We start from the raw sequence: 18,289 nt of genomic DNA, 5'->3' as shown, positions 1-18,289 counted from the left end.
TCAGGACCCACATGAGTCCCTGGGGGCTTCTCCACAGCGCTGTGTCCCTGTCGTCCTTCTCAAGAGGACCTCCGCACGCACGTCCGGCATACCTGCCCTGCCCTTGGCCGGCCCTACTCCTCCTCGGAGTCAGCTGGGAAATCGTATCATCCGAGAAGCCTTGCGAGAACACCTCCCCTCCCCCGCCCACCACCAACACACAGGAGGCCCCAAGGGCCTTCTCCGTGCCTGCCACCCACGGGGTCCCTCTGCCCCACGATCGATCCCCTGGGAGGAGACAGTTGGGTGGCTGTTGAGGGACAGGGATCCCGAGTCACACACACCCAGGCAGGACGCAGGCGGTCGCACTGTGCAGCTCTGACGCTTGGGCCAAGTTCCTAAACAAGTCCGTGCCTCAGTTTCCCCATCAGTAAAGCGAGAATAATCCTCCACACGCGGCCCCTGGGTCAAGGTTTAGCACCGACCAGGCACGGCTTCCGCGGAATCACTGCCGGCCACAATTCCCGGCACCGTTAACACAAATACCCCGCAGGAACCCAGCAACTCTCCTCCAACCCACGGTGCCAGGTCTGACCCGGAGCCCCTTCCTAAGCCACGCCCCGGACGTCCCGCCTCCGGTGGCGCAGGAGTCCTTGCTTATTGGCCTCTCCAATCCAACATGGCAGCGCCCTGCGCAACTTCAAGAGTTGGCTATCCCCTAGCCAATCAAAGGAAAGATGCTTTTGGATCCCGCCTCTTTCAGCGGAGCCACTGGCCAATCAGATCACACCGTGAAAGATGAGCGCGGAAAAGGTGAAACCAGCCGGCCCAATGGTAGCGTCTCAGAGTGTAGGCTCCGCCCCTCGGCGGACAGGCAGCTCGGCAAGGGAAGGAGCGACAGCGCTTCGTGGTAGGTGTTCGGGCTCAACTGTTTAAAGCCGGGCCCGGGCGGTGCGGCGTCGGGGGCGAGTGTGGTGCTCTCGTAAGCCCCGCCGCCTCTGCGGACGGGCTTCATCTCGGCCTACTCAGGGCCGGCGGTGCAGGTGTCCTTCAGCGCGCAGCGGGCGGACCCGGGGCCGGCACCACCGAGGCGCATGCCCCGCCCGCGTCCGTGGGGTCGGAGGTCATGGGGAAGGTCGGGGAAGGTGTCAGGCTCCTGGCGCTGGAGTCCGCGGTCGGAGATGGGCACGCGGGAAGGCCCAGGTCACGGGAGGGCCACTTTTGAGCTTCGGCTAGGTGCCAGGCTCAGGACATGTACGACCCCCTTCGTTCTCGTGACCCCCATGTCGCGGAGGAGAAAACGTGCAAGATGACCTCACCCGCCCAAGGTCACTTGGCAGGCAGGAGACCGTTCCAGAAGGACCTTGATGGTGGGGCAAGGAATTTGATCCCGAAGGTTATTTAAGCCTTTAAAAGGTTTCCAGCATGGGGGAGGGGGGACCTGTGGGTGTAGAGGGCGGAGCCTGGCTTCACGTACTGGTCCCACTCCCTCCCCCATCCAGTGTGTGACTTTGGGCAAGTCACTTAACATGGCCAGGCTGCAGCTTCGCTTCTGTGCCTCTCGTGGGGTCCTTGTGAGGACCGAATGACGGTTGTGTGTGACCGCCCCGCCCCTGCCCTCCTCCCCCCCCCCCCCCCAGCACAGTGAGCCTTCAGACCTGGTGGCTGCTAGCGGTGTTGTCAGATCCCAAGAGGATGAACAGGGGAGGAGACGGATAGGAGACAGGAGCACTGGTCAGGGGAGAGAGGAGGGATGGATTTTAAAGATTTCTTAGAAGGTGAGATCGATAGGACATGGGTTCACAGATGCCCCCTCACTCTTAGCCCAGCCTAGCTGGGTCAGGTTTGGAGGACTGGGAGGTGCCACACCTGTGCCTCTGTTAGGAATGGGGGTAAATCAGAGACCAAGTGACACAGCGGCACTGAGGTCCAGGCTCCTGCAGTCCCAGAGTTCCTGGGGACAGGTCTGGGACCCACGTGTGCCTCTCCCTTTGCATCCCTGCAGATGCGCTGCCTGAATACACCCACACTGCTTCGGGCTCTGGCCCAGGCTGCACGAGCAGGTAGGACCAAGGGAGCCTTTCCTGGGGCATTCGGGAGCCCAGTCTCCTGACGTGAGGCTGCGGCTGCCTAACGTCATCCCTCTCCTTGCAGGGCAGCCCACTGGCCGGAGCCTCCACGGCAGCACCGTGGCAGCGACCTACAGTGAGTCGGGGGCACTTTGAGCCTTGGGCTTTCCTGGTCCCGGCTCTGCCTGAGCCTCCCCCTCTCTGAGCCTGTTTCTACTTTGTAACAATGATCTAGACTGAATCTGATTCGTGGGGGCAGGTTCTGTCTGCCAGGGGGTGGGGAGCCTTCTCTGTGGCCACACATTGAGCTGAGAGCTCCCCTGCATGGGACAGGGAGGGAGGGAGCTGCCAGGTGGGAGGCTCCGGTGTCGGTCTTCTTCTGCCAGGACCTCACCGCCCAAGCCCCTTCCCAACCACCACCCCCCCCAACCTCTGGGCTTGGACAGCTGCCCGCACACAGGGAGAAGTGGGCAAGGACTGCCCAGAGCCAGAGACAGGCCTTGCAAGGCCCTTGCTGAGGCGGGAAGGTTTGATGAATGAACCAGCCCTTGTGGGGGGGGTGCGCAGCTGGAAGGAAGACGAGGCCTTATCTTCCTGAGTTGGATTCCCAGGGGAGGGACATGGGCCCCTGAGGCCCTGCCAGAGCCCTCACTGCCCACCTCCCCTGCAGAGTTCGTGAACATGCAGGAACCCTCGATGGACATGAAGGCGGTGACCGACAGGGCGGCTCAGACCCTGCTGTGGACTGAGCTCATCCGAGGTGGGCCCTGGGGGAAGGGGATGGGGGTGGGCACAGAGTTAGGGAGGCGGGGCCCCCACCCACCATGCCCCTGCTGCCCGCAGGCCTGGGCATGACCCTGAGCTACCTGTTCCGGGAGCCTGCCACCATCAACTACCCGTTCGAGAAGGGCCCGCTGAGCCCTCGCTTTCGGGGAGAGCATGCGCTGCGCCGCTATCCGTCGGGAGAAGAGCGCTGCATTGCCTGTAAGCTTTGTGAGGCCGTCTGCCCCGCCCAGGTGAGCCCCTGACCCCTGCTGCCTGCCCCCCAGCTCCTGCCACTCGGAAGCAGGGCAGTCTTGGACACCTAACCCCTCCACCTCCCCGCTGGGAGTGTGTCCCCGGGAAAGCCCCTTGCAGCCCTGAGCAGGCCACATGACACCTGTGGGTCCTGCTGTTGGGGAGACCTGGTCAGTGAGCCACAGGGTGGTATGTGAAAGTCCGCTTTTGCCCTGAACACGGCAGTGGTTTTAGGGTTCTGCGAATGTGCCTGTCACCAGCCCCGAGGACACACGTACCGCCCCTGAGGCCCTCACTGCCCCTGTCTCCTGCTCCTTTGAGCCTCCAGCATTAGTTCTGTTGGAGGGCCCTGCACGGTGCACCCCAACCCCGAGTCAGGGCCCCTTAGTGGAGAAACAGATCCGGTTGGGGCGCAGTTGGTTTAAGCGACCGATTCTTGGTTTCAGCTCAAGTCATGCTCTCAGGGTCATGAGATCAAATCCCACATCGGGCTCTGCTTTCAGTGGGGCGTCTGCTTGACTTACCCCTTCCTCTGCCCCTCCCCCTTCCCCACATGCGCTTCATCTCTCTCTCTCTCAAATAAATAAATCTTTAAAAAAAAGAGACAGACAGGTGCAGTTGAGGCTCTTGGGCGGCCCCATGGGCGTGCCCAGCAGTCAGTCATCCCCCACACAGTGACCGCCCCCTCCCAGCAGCCAGGCCATGGGCCGTGACCCTGGTGTCTCTGATCCCAGAGCGCATAGAAGAGCCCAGACACCTGTAGCCATGACAGCCTTCCAGGTCGTGAGCACCGTGGACAGATCAGCCGCTGTTCCTGCTCATGACTGACTTTTACAGCAACCCTAGAATATAGAGATTATTACCTTCATTTTTATAGATAAGGAAACTGAGGCCAAAGAAACAAGGCCACCAGCCTACAGTCCCACTGAATGATGAACATTACACTCCTGGGGACACATAAAGACCTTTGGCAAACCGCCTTTGAACATCCTTCTGGCCATGGGAGGCTCCAGAGCATCTCACTGCTGGCACCAGGCTAGCAGTAGGGACCCTAACTTTGAGTCTGGGCTTTGTGTGGCTTGGGGAAGCCCCTCAACATCTCTGAGCCTCCGTTTTCTTTTTTTTTTTTTTTTAAGATTTTTTTTATTTATTTATTTGACGGACAGAAATCACAAGTAGGCAGAGAGGCAGGCAGAGAGAGAGGAGGAAGCAGGCTCCCCGCTGAGCAGAGAGCCCGATGCGGGGCTAGATCCCAGGACCCTGAGATCATGACCTGAGCCGAAAGAGGCTTTAACCCACTGAGCCACCCAGGCGCCCCGAGCCTCCGTTTTCTTATCCGAGAAAGGGGGTAATGACGTAAGTGGGAAGGCCATTCAGTATACGACCACCAGCAGCTGAGCAAGTCCTGGGACCCCCCCACTGCCTGCCGGTGCCACTGGCAGTGACCCCAGCAGCCTACGGGCCTCCCCTCGGGAGCCTAGCGTCGCAGGCAGAAGATGCCGGCAGTGGACAGAAATGTCAGCTAGGGCAGAGTGACAGGGGACTTGGGGAGAGGTGTCGGGAGGGGTGCCTCAGGCCAAGAGTGGGCGGCCCTGGGGTGAGCCCCCAGGAGGGAGCAGACAGCAGTTGGGGTGCCCGGTACCCCTCCCACAGGCCATCACCATCGAGGCTGAGCCGCGGGCCGATGGCAGCCGCCGGACCACGCGCTATGACATCGACATGACCAAGTGTATCTATTGTGGCTTCTGCCAGGAGGCCTGCCCTGTGGACGCCATCGTGGAGGTGAGCGGGCCTGCGGGGGGTGCGGGGCCGGGGGCAGAGGTGCTTGGGGGGCTGTGGGGGGCTTGATGCCGCTGCACCTGCCCCTGCCCGCAGGGCCCGAACTTCGAGTTCTCCACTGAGACGCACGAGGAGCTCCTATACAACAAGGAGAAGCTGCTCAGCAACGGGGACAAGTGGGAGGCCGAGATTGCCGCCAACATCCAGGCCGACTTCCTCTACCGCTGATGCCCCCCACCGCCCGGCTGGCCTGCAGCCCCCGCCACCCAATAAAAGAGCTCTGCCCTCCTGCCCCGCCTCTGTCGTGAATCCAGCTGTCCAGGCCACAGAGGTTCAGCCTGTGGGTCCCTCCCCTGGGCGGGTCCTTCAGGGAAGCTGGCAGAGGTGACCTGGCCTTCCGTGGGACTCTGGGGGCCGTGGCTGGGCCCCAGCACAATGCAGTCCTCCTGCATACCCATCTTCCTGGGCATAGTCCCCAAGGCTTAGTCTCAGGTCGCTGTCCTATAATCCTGGGTGTCCGGAGGGTCGGGCCATGCACGGCTACGGCCTTGAGGATGTCGAGTCCCCCGAGGCCTCGGGCAGAAACCCTGTGAGTGGCAGAACCTCAGAAAGGCCAGGGTGTCCTTGTTGGGGGCAGGGAGAGGCATGCCTGGGGTGGCAGTCACAAGGAGGTGACACAGGCCCTCCTGTCCCTGAGCTGGCCTTGCCTCATCTCTCACCACATCCCCTTTCTGCCCCAAGTTCCCCAGACCAGGCTGTGGGCTTGGCTGCCGGTGCTCGGAACTTCCCCTTCCCAGTCCCAGCAGTGTGTGGTTCCCCAAGGGGTCGCATGCTAGCCCGGTGCGGATGGGGCAGCCAGAACCGGCTCCCTGGGACCCGGTGCCTCGAAAGAAGGCTTCGGCTTGTTTGTATCTGTGAGCACGCCAGCTCAGAGAAGTGAAGGACTTGCTTGGGGTCACACAGCATGTGTCCGATGAAAACACTAGCTCAGGTCAGAGATCTGGGCCCCTCCTCTTCCATCGTTCCCAAAAGTGCTCGTTACAAAACGCTAACCTCCCGTAATACTTTGTCGAAAGAAGAGAGAGAAGGATGTTCTATGGTCCAGTCGGTGTGGGAAATGCCCCAAGTGCCCTCTTTCCTCTGGGATAGACACCGCCTGTGAGCACATTCAAGGCTCTGAGAAGGCCTGTTGCAAAGAGTCCTAGCCTTTCCCCAGCTCATTCCCTTTGTTCATGGCGGCTGACACCTGGGCCATCTCCTGGTGCTGAAGTGGTCCAGGCCCTGCTTGGGCCCCCACAGCCTAAGGAACTAGACGCAGGGGTGAGGAATGCAGGACCTGAAGAGAAGACCAGAGCCTAGGAAGTGTATGTGTGCCCAGACCCCTGCAGGCCGTAGTGGCTGTGGGAGGCAGGACCCCTACAATAATCAGGCTTGAAAATGCTACATCGCCTTTGATTGCACTTTTCCCAGATACAACCAGCATTAGGTGATTGTCATGGAGCCTATATCTGTACACAGCTAAGTAGAACACGTTTGTTAAGAATGGGTCAGATGGTCCCGCTCCTGACTTGATCCTTTCCCTTTCTGACCCCCAACTTTCTGTGTGTTTCAGGAGCCCACGGCCAATGCCATTTTGTAACAGTTGGGTTCCGGTTTCCCTGCACCAGAAAGTATTGGCCTCGGTTTGGTTGAAGCCCCCCCAGGACACAGACCTACGATGCCCCAGAACTGGGTCACCCCCTTTTCTGATGATACTGACCTTGGCTGTAACTTTCCGCCCCCAGCTCTGGGGCTTCATTTGCCCACAGCTCCCCTCCCCCGCAGAGGACCTTGCCATGTGAAGTTCAAGGATCACCAGAGCTGAGAGGCCCCTTGTCCTTCCTGTCCCCAGTGGGTATGGTCCTGGTCTGTCCAAAGTGCAGGCAGCCGGACATTCGTGAGCCTCCGTTCAGGGGTGCTGGGACACGACCAACCGTGGGGAGCTAATCAGCAAAGTCACACGGACGCTCCTGGCTGTAGGCAAACCAACAACTACCATCGCGTGCGCGGAACATCACAAGCCCGGCCCAGCCCCCAGTATCCCGCTGCCGCTGAGGAAAAAGGCCCGGCGAGAGCTGCACCCACCCAGGGCCCCTGGGCCTGGAGCCTAGGCCCCTCTCCTGGGTGGTCAAGAGGCAGGAAGGTGTAAGGACCGGGTGCAAACGCGGCCTCAGGAAAGGGGTCCCAGAGGTGGGGATGCGGGCTGGGGACGCGAGGCCCTCAGACCCCAAGCCTCAGTGCTTTGGGCTCCCATCTGCCGCAGGCCCAGCGAGCCCTCTAGGTGCGGGGGGGGGTCCCGTCCCCGAGCCCCGGCCGCCTCTCCGCACCCGCATCCCGGCCACGTAGGCGTGCGCGGTCGGCGCGGCTCAGTGTCTCGGCTCGGGTCGCCCGGCCTCCCCGCCCCACGTCCCATCCCCAAGCCTCCCGCGAGGAAGCGAGGGCGGGCGGGGCCGCAGCCCGAGTCCTGCCTCCCCGCCGGCCGCTCGCGGGACTCCGGCGCCCCTCCCCGCCGGGCCCGGAGGGGACGGGGCGGGGCTTCCGTGGCCCCGCCCCTTGCGGCCCGCCCGCCGGGGAAAGTGAGTTGCGTGGGCGCCGCGGCCGAGAGCGCAGAGCCGGGAGCGCAGAGCCGAGCAGCGCCGCGTGCGGCGGACCCAGGGGTGAGTGTGCCCCAGCCGGGGTCCGCAGGGCCCCCAGCTCCGTCTGCCACCCTCGCTTCGCCCTGCCCCGAGAAAGGGGTCCAGGAACCCCCAACCCAGCTGGGCCAGTGCATGCGACTCAGTCTGCCGGCCCGCCGGGTGTCGGGCCTTGGTGCGGGCCGCCGTGGCGCCGAGGAGGAGGAGGAGGAGGAGGGGGGGGGGCGGGAAGAGGAAGACGAGGAATTAACAGCCGCTAACTACTGGGCCCAACTCTGTCCGTCCTGGTGCTGCTCTGGTGGCGCTCAGGGCTTTCTTTGGGGCATCTTCCTCGGAGGGAGGGACCCATTCTACAGATGAGGAAATTGAGTCCCACCCAACTAGGAAGAGGCAGAGCTAGAGGCAAGTGGGGTTACTCTAACTCCAGAGCCTACCAGTCTGGAGTGGGTGAGGCAGCAGGTCCTCTCTTCTCCAGCTCAGTTCTCATCATCATGGGTCAGGGGCTTAGAGGAGAGATCTGGTGGGTTCCTGAAGGAGTTGGCCTTAGCCTCAGCCCCTGAGGGACCAGGAGGAGGGGGGAATAGAGGGAGGAGAGGGCTGCAGTCTGGATCCTGAAGGCCAAAGGACTGAGGAACCTTCATTTGCTCCGTTAAAAGAAGTAGGGTACCCCCCCACACCCGGCTTGGGTAGGGGCCGGAGAGGATGGGGGTTAAGGGGTGAGCCAGTGGCAGCCTCGCCTGTGGGGGAGGGGGTCTGACCAGGTGCCTGCACACCCCGCCCACCCCATCCAAGGGAATTCCCACCCAAGGGGCTTGCCCAGGCCGAGGCCCTGTGAGTGACGGTTACCAGGCTAGATTGGCCACAGCCTGGGGCTGCTGTACCCCTTGGGTCCCCAGACCTGGTTCCCTACAATCCCATCTGTCCAGCCTTTCAGGCGGCCCTGGGCGGAGAACAGCCCTCCCCTGAGCCCATACTGTGCCCTGGGACGACAGACCTACAGCTCCAAGGCCAGCTCTGCCTGACTTAGCCACCTGCTGACCACCTGATCCCAGACCCCACCTCTCCAGGTGCACTGAGCCGTCCGTGAGAGTCTAAAACAAGGCCACAAGGTCCTCTTTCCCCAGGACGGCTGTTAGGTCGCAGTGAGGTAGAATGGGTGAGGGGTTACGTGGAGCCTCTATTTTTGTCATCTCCCCACCCAGGTCCTGTCTCTGCTGGGGGTGGCCAAGTCCCATTTACGCAAAGAGGAAGTGGAGGCCCAGAGAGGTGAGAGGCTCCCCCAAGGACACACAGCCAGTCACAGCCTGAGCCACACTCTGGAGCCTGGGTCCTGGCCCTCTGGGGGTGGAGCCTCGCCCCTCCTGCCCACCCTTCCCTGCCCGGGGCCGGGGGCTGCTGCAGTCTTGGGCTGCCTCTCTGCCTTCTTTCCTCTTCCAGGCCAGGGCAGGGGCTGCCTTCCCTGTTTAGACTGAAAGAAACCAGGCCCAGGGGAGGACGTGACCAGCTGGGCAGGCCCCCCCCTCCCCAGACAGCAGGCGGCGCTTTGGCGCCAAATGGTCACCCTCAGTTGGGGACCTCACCCACGCCTGTCCCCTTCCCTGACACTATGAGAACTAAGGAAACTGAGTCCCACAAAGGGGAAGTGGCTGGCCCTGGGCCCCGAGAGCAATGGCCGTGGAGCCCTGGCTCATGGCTGGGGCATCTGGGCAGGGCCCCGCCAGGCCGTCCTGCCCCTGTCAGCTTCCACGGTTTCACTTTCCTGGGTTTCGACACCTGGAAGACTGTTTCCGCCCCTATTTGGACATCGGCCGCCAAGCGGTCCCAGCCTCGGGGGAAGGTCCCGCCCCAACCTGGCCTCGGGCCTCTCTGCCCTCGCGAGGGCACCAGGGGACCCGCTGGAGGCTCCCACCCTCTCGGCACACACAGACGCCTCCAGGGGGGCTCCGGCTGCCAGGGGGACTCGGGGGATGGGGGACAGCCCCAGCCTTCAGCCCCGGCTGAAGGGACGGACGCTCCTTGGTGTAAGACGAAGAGTTCGTGGCCAGCCGAGGGCTGTGGCAATTAGGAGGCCAGGGGCTGGGGGCGACCCTTGGCCTGGGGCCCCAAGGACGAGTAGGGCCTAGGGTGGGGGCAGGTCACAGAGGAGGGACAGCGGGAGCAGAGGGCACATGTGAGAAGAGCCAGTGCCACGCGGGCTCGGGGGGAGTCCCTGGGACGGGGCAGGGGCGCTGAGAAAGAGCCTGGGCGGGGATGGGGGCCGTGGGTCAGGCCGTGAGGCCAGCCAGGGCGGGCTGCCCTCCCAGTGGCACCGCTCACTCCCTGTGTGACCTCAGCGCCCCTTTGAAGCTGCCCGGGCCTCAGTTTCCCCATATGTCAGGCAGGGTTGGTAGCAGGCCTCCCACGGATCACGTGAGCTGAGGCGGATGGCATTCCTAGTCGGCGGGGAGCTGTCCCGCCCCGGCCCGACTGAGCCTTCCCCCCCCCCCCGGCCCAGCCCGCAGGACCATGGGCTCCATGTTCCGGAGTGAAGAGGTGGCGCTGGTCCAGCTCTTCCTGCCCACCTCGGCCGCTTACACCTGCGTGAGCCAGCTCGGCGAGCGGGGGCTCGTGGAGTTCAGAGACGTGAGTGGGGCTGGGCGGGCGCGGGGGGGTGGGGGCTCGTCCCTACGCGTCCCAGACAGCAGGCCGCCTCCCCCCGGGAGGGCCCCTGCTTGAATCCTGGCAACCTCTGCCGCGGCTCCTCTCCTCTCGGAAAGGCCAGCCTTGCCGCTGAGGCCACCTTGCCTCCGGGGGCCCCGTCACACCCTCCCCCGGGCACGCAAAGCCCGGTCCGTCTCCAGCTGGACCTCTGGAGGCTCGTGGTGTGTTCAGCACCTTTCTGGGGGGAGTAGCTATGGCCTGCCGAGAGCCAAGCCCAGGCCCCGGGGTGGGGGGACCTCCCCGGCCCCCTCCCTGGAAGTCTGACCCATCTGTGCGGCAACCCCAGCTCAACGCCTCGGTGAGCGCCTTCCAGAGACGCTTCGTGGGGGACGTTCGGCGCTGCGAAGAGCTGGAGAAAACTTTCAGTGAGTTGGCCTCAGGCCCACATCCCAGGCAGGCTTCCTGGAGGGGGTGCCAGTTGAGCTCGGCCTGAAAGGAAGAGTCCTGGTGCCCCAGGTGGGAGGCAGAAGGGAGGTCCAGGCCAGGCCCTGCAGAGCCAGGACAGGGCAGCTGGGGTCTGTGGGATGCCCTTGAGAATGGGGCTCACTTGGAGGAGGCCTAGAATACTGCATGAGGGCCTAGGAATTCATCCAGGGGACACTGGGAGCCACTGCAGTTTCTAAGCAGGGGAAAGACATGGACAGAGCTCTCTGTCTCTCAGACGGACTGGGGAGGGCAGAGGCCAGTATCCAGGGTCAGGCGCCCCAAGGAGCCACTTCTCCAACCCAGGCGAGGGGGACTCTGGCCCCAGCCTCTGGCAGGCCTTTCCAGGAGGAGCTGACAAGAGGGGAGAAGGGAGCACATTCATTTTAATGGTTTGTTAGCCTTTAGGCAGTGGGCTCCATGGGCCTCCTTGCACGCTTTTGTCCTGGGCCCCCCAGTGCTCGGGCCAACCTGCCTGGACCCCTATGTGGGACCCAGGCCCAGTGGGACAGTGGCCAAGGGAGAGAGCTCAGGACAGGGAGAGTGGCCCTGTGGGGATAGAGTTTGGCCTGGGGTTTTTCTGGGGGTCGTGGACTCAGTGAATCAATTAGCTGGTGGCCAGTTGAGTTTGGGGTGGCGTTTGGGACCCCTAGACATTAGGTGGCCCTTGGCTAACTGGCCGTGAGCTGGTGTGGGCCCCCAAAGGCCTCCTCTGACACCTGTCACTCGGCACCCAGCCTTCCTGCAGGAGGAAGTCCGGCGGGCTGGCCTGGTGCTGCCCCCACCCGAGGGGAGGCTGCTGGCGCCTCCGCCCCGTGACCTGCTGCGCATCCAGGAGGAGACGGACCGTCTGGCCCAGGAGCTCCGGGATGTGCGGGGCAACCAGCAGTCCCTGCGGGTGCAGCTGCACCAGCTGCGGCTGCACTCGGCCGTGCTGGGCCAGGGCCATCGCCTCCAGGTCAGCGTCAGCCCCCGCGGGGTAGGGGAGAGGCAGGGGGGCCAGGCCCCTACATGGGCGTGGGGCTCAGTGGTGCCTCTTGGCCCCTAGTCGGCAGCCGCCCCTGCAGATGGGCTCTTGGAAAGAACCCCCCTGCTCCAGGCCCCCGGGGGGCCCCACCAGGACCTGAGAGTCAAGTAAGTAAGGGGCACTTCCAGATCTTTCCTGGTCAACTCCTTGTCCAGTGCTCTCCTCCACCCTCAGACTGCCTCCAGCCTCCTCCTTCGGGCCCACAACTTCCGTTGCTCTCGAGGGTGTCTCCTCTTCTGGCCCGGCCTCGGGCTCCGGCCTCCTTCCAGGGAGCAGGGCCGCTGTCCTGCTCGGCCGTCCTGAGCACGGTGGCCTGGCCTGGCAGCTTTGTGGCAGGTGCCGTGGAGCCCGCCAAGGCCGCCGCCCTGGAACGCCTGCTCTGGAGGGCCTGCCGGGGCTTCCTTATCGCCAGCTTCCGGGAGACGGAGCAGCCGCTGGAGGACCCGGTGACGGTACAGGCTGGAGGCCCCGGGGGGTGGGGGAGAGCATCTTGGGGTGGGAGGCCCGGAGTCCAGGTCAAGCGGGCCCCGTCCTGCAGGGGGAGCCGGCTACGTGGATGACCTTCCTCATCTCCTACTGGGGCGAACAGATAGGCCAGAAGATCCGCAAGATCACGGACTGGTGAGCTCCATGGGGGGCCTACTGCCCCGGGGGGGCGGGGGCAAGTGTCACCGCCCTGTCCCCTGCCCCAGATGCCCCCTCTAGACTCAGCCTCCGCACAACCAGAGCCCGTCGCCCCCTCCGCCCGACCGCTGGCGTCACCCATTCTCCCCGCCAGCTTCCACTGCCACGTGTTCCCGTTCGTGGAGCAGGAGGAGGCCCGCCTGGGAGTCCTGCAGCAGCTGCAGCAGCAGAGCCACGAGCTGCAGGAGGTGGGCGCTCGCTCGTGGCCGTGGCCGTGGCCGTGGCCGGCTGCCCTGCCCCGCCCCCCTGCCCCGCCCCGCCGCCCTCACCACCTGCTCTGGCCTCAGGTCCTGGGGGAGACGGAGCGCTTCCTGAGCCAGGTGCTGGGCCGCGTGCGGCGGCTGCTGCCGCCCTGGCAGGTGCAGACCCGCAAGATGAAGGCGGTGTACCTGGTGCTCAATCAGTGCAGCGTGAGCGCCACGCACAAGTGCCTCATTGCCGAGGGCTGGTGTGCCGCGAGCGACCTGCCCGCCCTGCAGCAGGTGCTGCAGGATGGCTCGGTGAGTGGGGGGGGGGCGTCTCCCGCTCTTCCCTGCTCCCACCTCCCAACGCGCTTCCTGTCGCCATCACCAGACCTTGGCCCCGGGCCGCCCCTCCTTCCGGGAGTCTGTCCTGACGCCCCTGGCCCAAGGCCTCCCCGCTCCTGATGTCCGAAGCCCCCAGAGGAGCCAGAGCGCCTGGGACGCCAGCTCCACAGGCACCACCCCTGATGGTGCTACTGGAGGGAGCCTCAGGCTACTCACCTGTGAAATGGGTGTGATGAACTTCCAGGGGTCATCGTAGCTGCTGCTGCCTCGTAGGTGCTCACACGTGGCAACGCAGCTCCCTCTCCCGGGCCACCTGGATAAGCGCTGTACTCCTGTTTCCCAAGCGATTTCTGGTCCAGCTGACCTCGGGCTCTCCCTAAATCACCCTGAATCGGGGCGGTGGGGCTAATAGGTTGTCCTGTTTCAGGGAGAGGGGAGGGGCTGTCCCAGCTCTCCAGGGCGCCTGCCCGGTGAGCCCCCGCATCTCCAGCTGGGTCGGCTGGGGGGGTGGGTGGCAAGCCGTCCCCGAAGGCCCCCGCCATCAGTCTCATCTGTTCCTCTACCCCTTGGGTGCCCCAGAGCGAGGCGGGCGTGAGCGCCGTGGTTCACCGCATCCCCTGCCGGGACATGCCCCCCACGCTCATCCGCACCAACCGCTTCACGGCCAGCTTCCAAGGCATTGTGGACGCCTACGGTGTGGGCCGCTACCAGGAGGTCAACCCCGGTGAGAGCTGTGGAGCCCCAGCCCGGAGGGCGGCATCTCGGCACAGGCGCATCCTCCTACCACCCGGGCGGGGGCAGGGGGAGGCAGCATCCAAGCTTGGTGTTCACCCCCAGCAACCCCCCTCCCACCCCTAGTTCGGTTTACCGGGGACCCAGCACGGGAGAGAACAGGCTTCGCTAGAGGAAGGGCTCAGGTGTGAGGTCTGAGCCGCTTCCTCCAGCTCGCTTCTTAGTTTCTCGGAGGCTGGACTCAGCCTGTGGAGCTGCTTGTCCGGCCCCACTGCCGTCGGGTTCGCCCAGAAGTGGACCCTTTGGGGGGGCAGGGGGCGGGGAGGACTCCGGCACAAGTGGCCTATGAAGGGCGGTGCTGTTGGGAGAAACCATCTGAGGGGGGGGGGGGTTGGGGGGGCAGGGGGGCGGCTGTGGCACCTGCCGGTCACCTGCCCGGTTTGCTCCCTCCAGATGTGGCTTCTCATGTGGCCGGCTGGCTCCGGTGTGGTCAGGGGGACCAGCGCCCCCCCACCCCTTGTCACCGGGTGGGGACCACAGTGGGTTTCTGAGTCCAAAGAATGGGTGTGGGAGGTGAGCCGTGGGCGCATTTTTGGAAGGGACTCGGCCATAGGCCAGGGAGGGGTCCGACCTGAGCTGGTGGGCTAGAGACGGGTGCTCGGTTCCCCGCCAGCGTGGTAGAGGCAGGACACGAGGACAGAACGTGAGGCCAAGTGGACGATGACCGGAGTCGCGGGCAGTCTTCCGGGGCCTGCTATCCCTGCAGGGGCCGCATCGCAGAGCTCGTCCTGGGGCCCCCGGCCCGTTTCACGTGCTCGCGGTTCCTCCGTGTTAGTAGAGGCCGGTCCACTTAGAACGAGGCTGATCAGCAGACGGCCAGGGTCGATGACCGGCTCCCGGCCCTCAGAGCCTCCCCCTGCGGGAGGCAGGCGGCGGCTCGGGCTGCTGCAAAAAAGCAGCCCAGACGGGGGCACTCCAGGCAGCCCTCCTGTTGCAGTGGTGGCCTCCCAGGGAGCGACCAGGGACCTTTCCAACTACGAAGATCGCATTCGGAGGGGCTAGGACTCCATCTGGGGAGGGACACGCACCGAGGTCCTGTAACTCCCATGAGGGATTCATCCCATTTTACTGAAGGGAAAGCGAGGCCTCAGAGGGGCCGTGAGCACCTCGGCCTTCTGCGGCTTGCCCCGTGCCGGTCAGGAGCGCCTCTCTGAGCTTCTGCCCCCCGGGAACTGGTTCTCGCTGAGCACTGCGGCGCGCCCGGACTGCCCCTGGATAACCTCGTTGACAGGAGCCCCACGAAGCAGGAGCATTGCTGTCCCCAGTTTACAGATGGGGACACAGAGGTTCCGAGAGGTTGAGTCACTAGTCCCTGGTCACCCAGCCAGGAAGGGGCAGGCTCGGGGATGCAGACCGCGCAGTCCGGCGTCCCTGCCTCGCCAGCAGCCCCTCCACGTCTCCCCGGGACCTGGGCTCGGGGTCCTGTGGCAGCAGGTGCCGCGACGTGCACGTGCCCCTGACCGCCCGGCCCCTCTGCCCGCAGCGCCCTACACCATCATCACCTTCCCCTTCCTCTTCGCCGTGATGTTCGGCGACGTGGGCCACGGGCTGCTCATGTTCCTCTTCGCCCTGGCCATGGTGCTCGCGGAGGACCGGCCAGCTGTGAAGGCGGCGCGGAACGAGGTGAGGGTGGCCGAGGGCGCGGGTGGTGGGGAGCGGGGGGGCCGGGCCGCCCCTCACGGCCCCTCCACGCCCAGATCTGGCGCACCTTCTTCACGGGCCGCTACCTGCTGCTGCTCATGGGGCTCTTCTCCGTCTACACTGGCTTCATCTACAACGAGTGCTTCAGCCGTGCCACGACCATCTTCCCCTCGGGCTGGAGCGTGGCGGCCATGGCCACCCAGTCCGGCTGGAGGTGAGGCCCGGCCGCGGCCCCGCAGCCCCTGCGGCCCCCGGCAGCCCCTGACCCCTCACCCTTGTTGTCACAGCGACGCGTTCCTGGCCGAACACCCGCTGCTCACCCTGGACCCCGCGGTCAGCGGTGTCTTCCTGGGACCCTACCCCTTCGGCATTGACCCCGTGAGTCCGGGCCACTTGCTGTGGGGCGTGTGGGCAGGTGGCGAGGGCTGGGCCGGGGCCCCTGCACTAACCCTGTCCCAGCCTGGACCTGGACGTTAACCCTCACCCCTCCCGAGGGCCTGGCCCGGTGCCGGGTGCAGGGGTGCAGGGCTCTAGAAGGACAAGGGGCCCACCTTGCTGGGCCCACACAGCAGCCACTTGGGAGGCGAGAGAAGCATGTGGCAGCGAGGGCAGTGCTGGCTTCCTCGGAGCCCACCGTCCAGGCACTGTTCTGTGCTCTCCACGTGACAGGACGCGGTATATAGTCCTGGTGATGGTCCCATGAGGCCCGTGCTGGCACTGCTCCCATCTCACAGATGAGGACGCAGAGACACAGGAGAGCCGTGGGCAGGGTCACGTGGCGGGGAAGAGCGGGGTCTGGGCCCCGGATGCCCGACCCGTCTGTGCGCATCACCGCTCCCTTCTCCTGGCCCGTGGTGGGCAACGGGTTGCAGACCGTGGTACAACCCCCCAGGGGCAGACGGGCTACCGAGAGGGACGCGGGCAGAGAGGCCCCTGTGTGCCACCTGTCCCTCCTGCCACCCCAGGTCTGGAGCCTGGCCGTCAACCATCTGAGCTTCCTCAACCCTTTCAAGATGAAGATGTCCGTCATCCTTGGGGTCACCCACATGACCTTCGGGGTGGTCCTGGGAGTCTTCAACCACGTGTGAGGGCCCGGGTTTCCCGGATGGGTGGGGGAGGGGGAACACCTGGACAGGTAAGGGCCAGGGTGGCCCGGTGGGTGACCTGGGGACCCCATTCTTCCCGTCCCTCAGGCACTTTGGCCAGTGGCACCGGCTGCTCCTGGAGACCCTGCCCGAGCTGATCTTCCTGCTGGGGCTTTTTGGCTACCTCGTCTTCCTGGTCATCTACAAGTGGCTGTGCATCTCTGTCACCAGCGCGGCGACCGCCCCCAGCATCCTCATCCACTTCATCAACATGTTCCTCTTCTCCCGCAGCCCCACCAACAAAGCCCTCTTCCCTGCCCAGGTGTGCTGGGGCCAGGGGGCCACTCTGAGCGGCGGGCTCCTCCTCTGAGAAGCAGGGATATGGGCGTGGGGGCGTGGGTGCCTTTCTCCCCCGGAAGGATTCCTCACAGCACGGTGTCCCGGCTTAGGGAGGGGCCTGGGGGTGCAGAGGAGGAGTGGGCTGCAGGCGCTCTGCCCACCCCCCTCCGCCGAGCTGGGTGCGCGGCTTTCAGAGGCCACCCTGACGCAAGCTCTGCCCCCTCCCCCACAGGAGGTGGTGCAGTCTATACTGGTGATCCTGGCCCTGGCCACCGTGCCGGTCCTGCTGCTCGGCACACCCTTGTTCCTATACTGGCAGCACCGCCGCCGCTCGCCCAGGCCCGCTGGCCGCCAGCCGGTAAAGGCTCGGAGCAGGGGTGCGGGGTGGAGGCATGGCATGAAGGCTGATGGGAGGCTTGGCCCTGCCCTCGCTGCGTCTCAGCCTCCTGGGTGGGGCGGGACCTGCTGATGCTGCCCCCCCACCCCCAGGATGACGACAAGGCGGGGATTCTGGACTCCTCTGACGCCTCCGTGGCCGGCTGGGGCTCTGATGAGGAGAAAGCAGGGTGCCCCGGGGACGGAGAGGAGGCCGAGGTGGGTGTGGTCTTCCTGAGTGAGGGGCGGGGGTGGCTGTCAGCCCGGCTGGCCCCTCACTGTCCCCCGCCCCCCAGTTCGTCCTATCTGAGGTGCTCATGCACCAGGCCATCCACACCATCGAGTTCTGCCTGGGCTGCATCTCCAACACGGCGTCCTACCTGCGCCTCTGGGCCCTGAGTCTGGCCCATGCCCGTGAGTGAGAGGGCCCCAGCGGGCGGACTGGCCGTGGGTCGGGTCCCAGCTGCACCTGACACTCATAGCTGCTGGCTGGGTGGCCTGGTGGGTCACTTTTCTGGTCCTCAGCATCCTCTCTGTAAAGGGAGGATGTCGGAAAAGGTCCCGGGAACGGGAACGGGGCCGGGGGAGAGGGGGAAGGGTGGGCACCCCCTGGGCCCTGGCCTCCACAGCTACCTCCCTGCCCCCCAGAGCTGTCGGAGGTCCTGTGGGCCATGGTGATGCGTGTGGGCCTGCGCATGGGCCGGGAGCTGGGCGTGGCGGCTGTGGTGCTGGTCCCCGTCTTCGCCGCCTTTGCCGTGCTGACTGTGGCCATCCTGCTGGTGATGGAGGGGCTCTCGGCGTTCCTGCACGCGCTGCGGCTGCACTGGTGAGCGGCCCGCCTGGCTGGCCCCGGGCAGCACGTGGGCTGGGGGGCCTGCCCCTCACCAGCTGTCCCCTTGTCACCCCCAGGGTGGAATTCCAGAGCAAGTTCTACTTAGGCAGTGGCTACAAGCTGAGCCCCTTCACCTTCGCTGGGGAAGAGGACTAGAGCCCACCTGTGGCCATGCCCAGGTCCCTCCCCTTGCCTGCAGAGACCGGAAATAAAGATGGACGACGAACTGTGTCTTGGTCCCGTCTGCGATGCCGGGGGCTGGTGAGGCTGGGGTGGCAGGGCCTGGGCTCTGGGCACAGACTGGTCACATCTCGTAAGACTTGGTGTTCTGGAGTCCATGCCTGGCTA

The 18,289-nt window shown here is 64.9% G+C and overlaps 2 protein-coding genes across 4 annotated transcripts; both read left to right on the top strand.

Annotated features, from left to right (window-relative positions):
• The first annotated feature begins 759 nt into the window (after positions 1-759).
• Positions 760-5,135, top strand: NDUFS8 (NADH:ubiquinone oxidoreductase core subunit S8). Of its 2 annotated transcripts, none has more exons than XM_080817782.1 (7): positions 760-889; positions 1,985-2,042; positions 2,134-2,184; positions 2,719-2,808; positions 2,892-3,064; positions 4,719-4,847; positions 4,941-5,135. In XM_080817782.1, exons 2-7 carry the CDS (start codon positions 1,985-1,987, stop codon positions 5,070-5,072), a joined length of 633 nt encoding a protein of 210 aa, XP_080673908.1. In that variant the 5' UTR covers positions 760-889; the 3' UTR covers positions 5,073-5,135. The 2 variants fall into 2 exon arrangements, with proteins under 2 accessions (XP_080673908.1, XP_080673907.1); XM_080817781.1 differs by having other exon boundaries at positions 879-1,375.
• A 2,319-nt stretch (positions 5,136-7,454) lies between these two features.
• On the top strand, positions 7,455-18,170 carry TCIRG1 (T cell immune regulator 1, ATPase H+ transporting V0 subunit a3). 2 transcript variants are annotated; one of them, XM_080816417.1, is made up of 21 exons: positions 7,468-7,540; positions 8,719-8,782; positions 10,011-10,138; positions 10,503-10,581; positions 11,377-11,597; positions 11,688-11,773; positions 11,992-12,118; positions 12,205-12,287; positions 12,445-12,538; positions 12,638-12,850; positions 13,457-13,601; positions 15,153-15,292; positions 15,367-15,524; positions 15,598-15,688; positions 16,276-16,394; positions 16,504-16,717; positions 16,967-17,092; positions 17,224-17,328; positions 17,406-17,523; positions 17,758-17,935; positions 18,019-18,170. In XM_080816417.1, exons 3-21 carry the CDS (start codon positions 10,022-10,024, stop codon positions 18,095-18,097), a joined length of 2,493 nt encoding a protein of 830 aa, XP_080672543.1. In that variant the 5' UTR covers positions 7,468-7,540; positions 8,719-8,782; positions 10,011-10,021; the 3' UTR covers positions 18,098-18,170. The 2 variants fall into 2 exon arrangements, with proteins under 2 accessions (XP_080672542.1, XP_080672543.1); XM_080816416.1 differs by lacking the exon at positions 8,719-8,782 and having other exon boundaries at positions 7,455-7,540.
• Positions 18,171-18,289: the final 119 nt, after the last annotated feature.

This window comes from Martes martes (assembly GCF_963455335.1).
Source record: "Martes martes genome assembly, chromosome: 10".
In the NCBI taxonomy this organism is placed as follows: Eukaryota; Metazoa; Chordata; class Mammalia; order Carnivora; family Mustelidae; genus Martes; species Martes martes.
This window is presented reverse-complemented; position numbering and strand designations above follow the sequence as displayed.

Coding starts and splice junctions, on each gene's coding strand:
- TCIRG1 (XM_080816416.1), top strand. CDS start 10,022: ATGGGCTCCATGTTCCGGAGTGAAGAGGTGGCGCTGGTCCAGCTCTTC. Junction 12,288..12,444: donor ATCCGCAAGATCACGGACTG/GTGAGCTCCATG, acceptor TCTCCCCGCCAG/CTTCCACTGCCACGTGTTCC. Junction 13,602..15,152: donor CTACCAGGAGGTCAACCCCG/GTGAGAGCTGTG, acceptor CTCTGCCCGCAG/CGCCCTACACCATCATCACC.
- NDUFS8 (XM_080817781.1), top strand. CDS start 1,232: ATGTACGACCCCCTTCGTTCTCGTGACCCCCATGTCGCGGAGGAGAAA. Junction 2,185..2,718: donor CACCGTGGCAGCGACCTACA/GTGAGTCGGGGG, acceptor CCTCCCCTGCAG/AGTTCGTGAACATGCAGGAA. Junction 4,848..4,940: donor CTGTGGACGCCATCGTGGAG/GTGAGCGGGCCT, acceptor CCCTGCCCGCAG/GGCCCGAACTTCGAGTTCTC.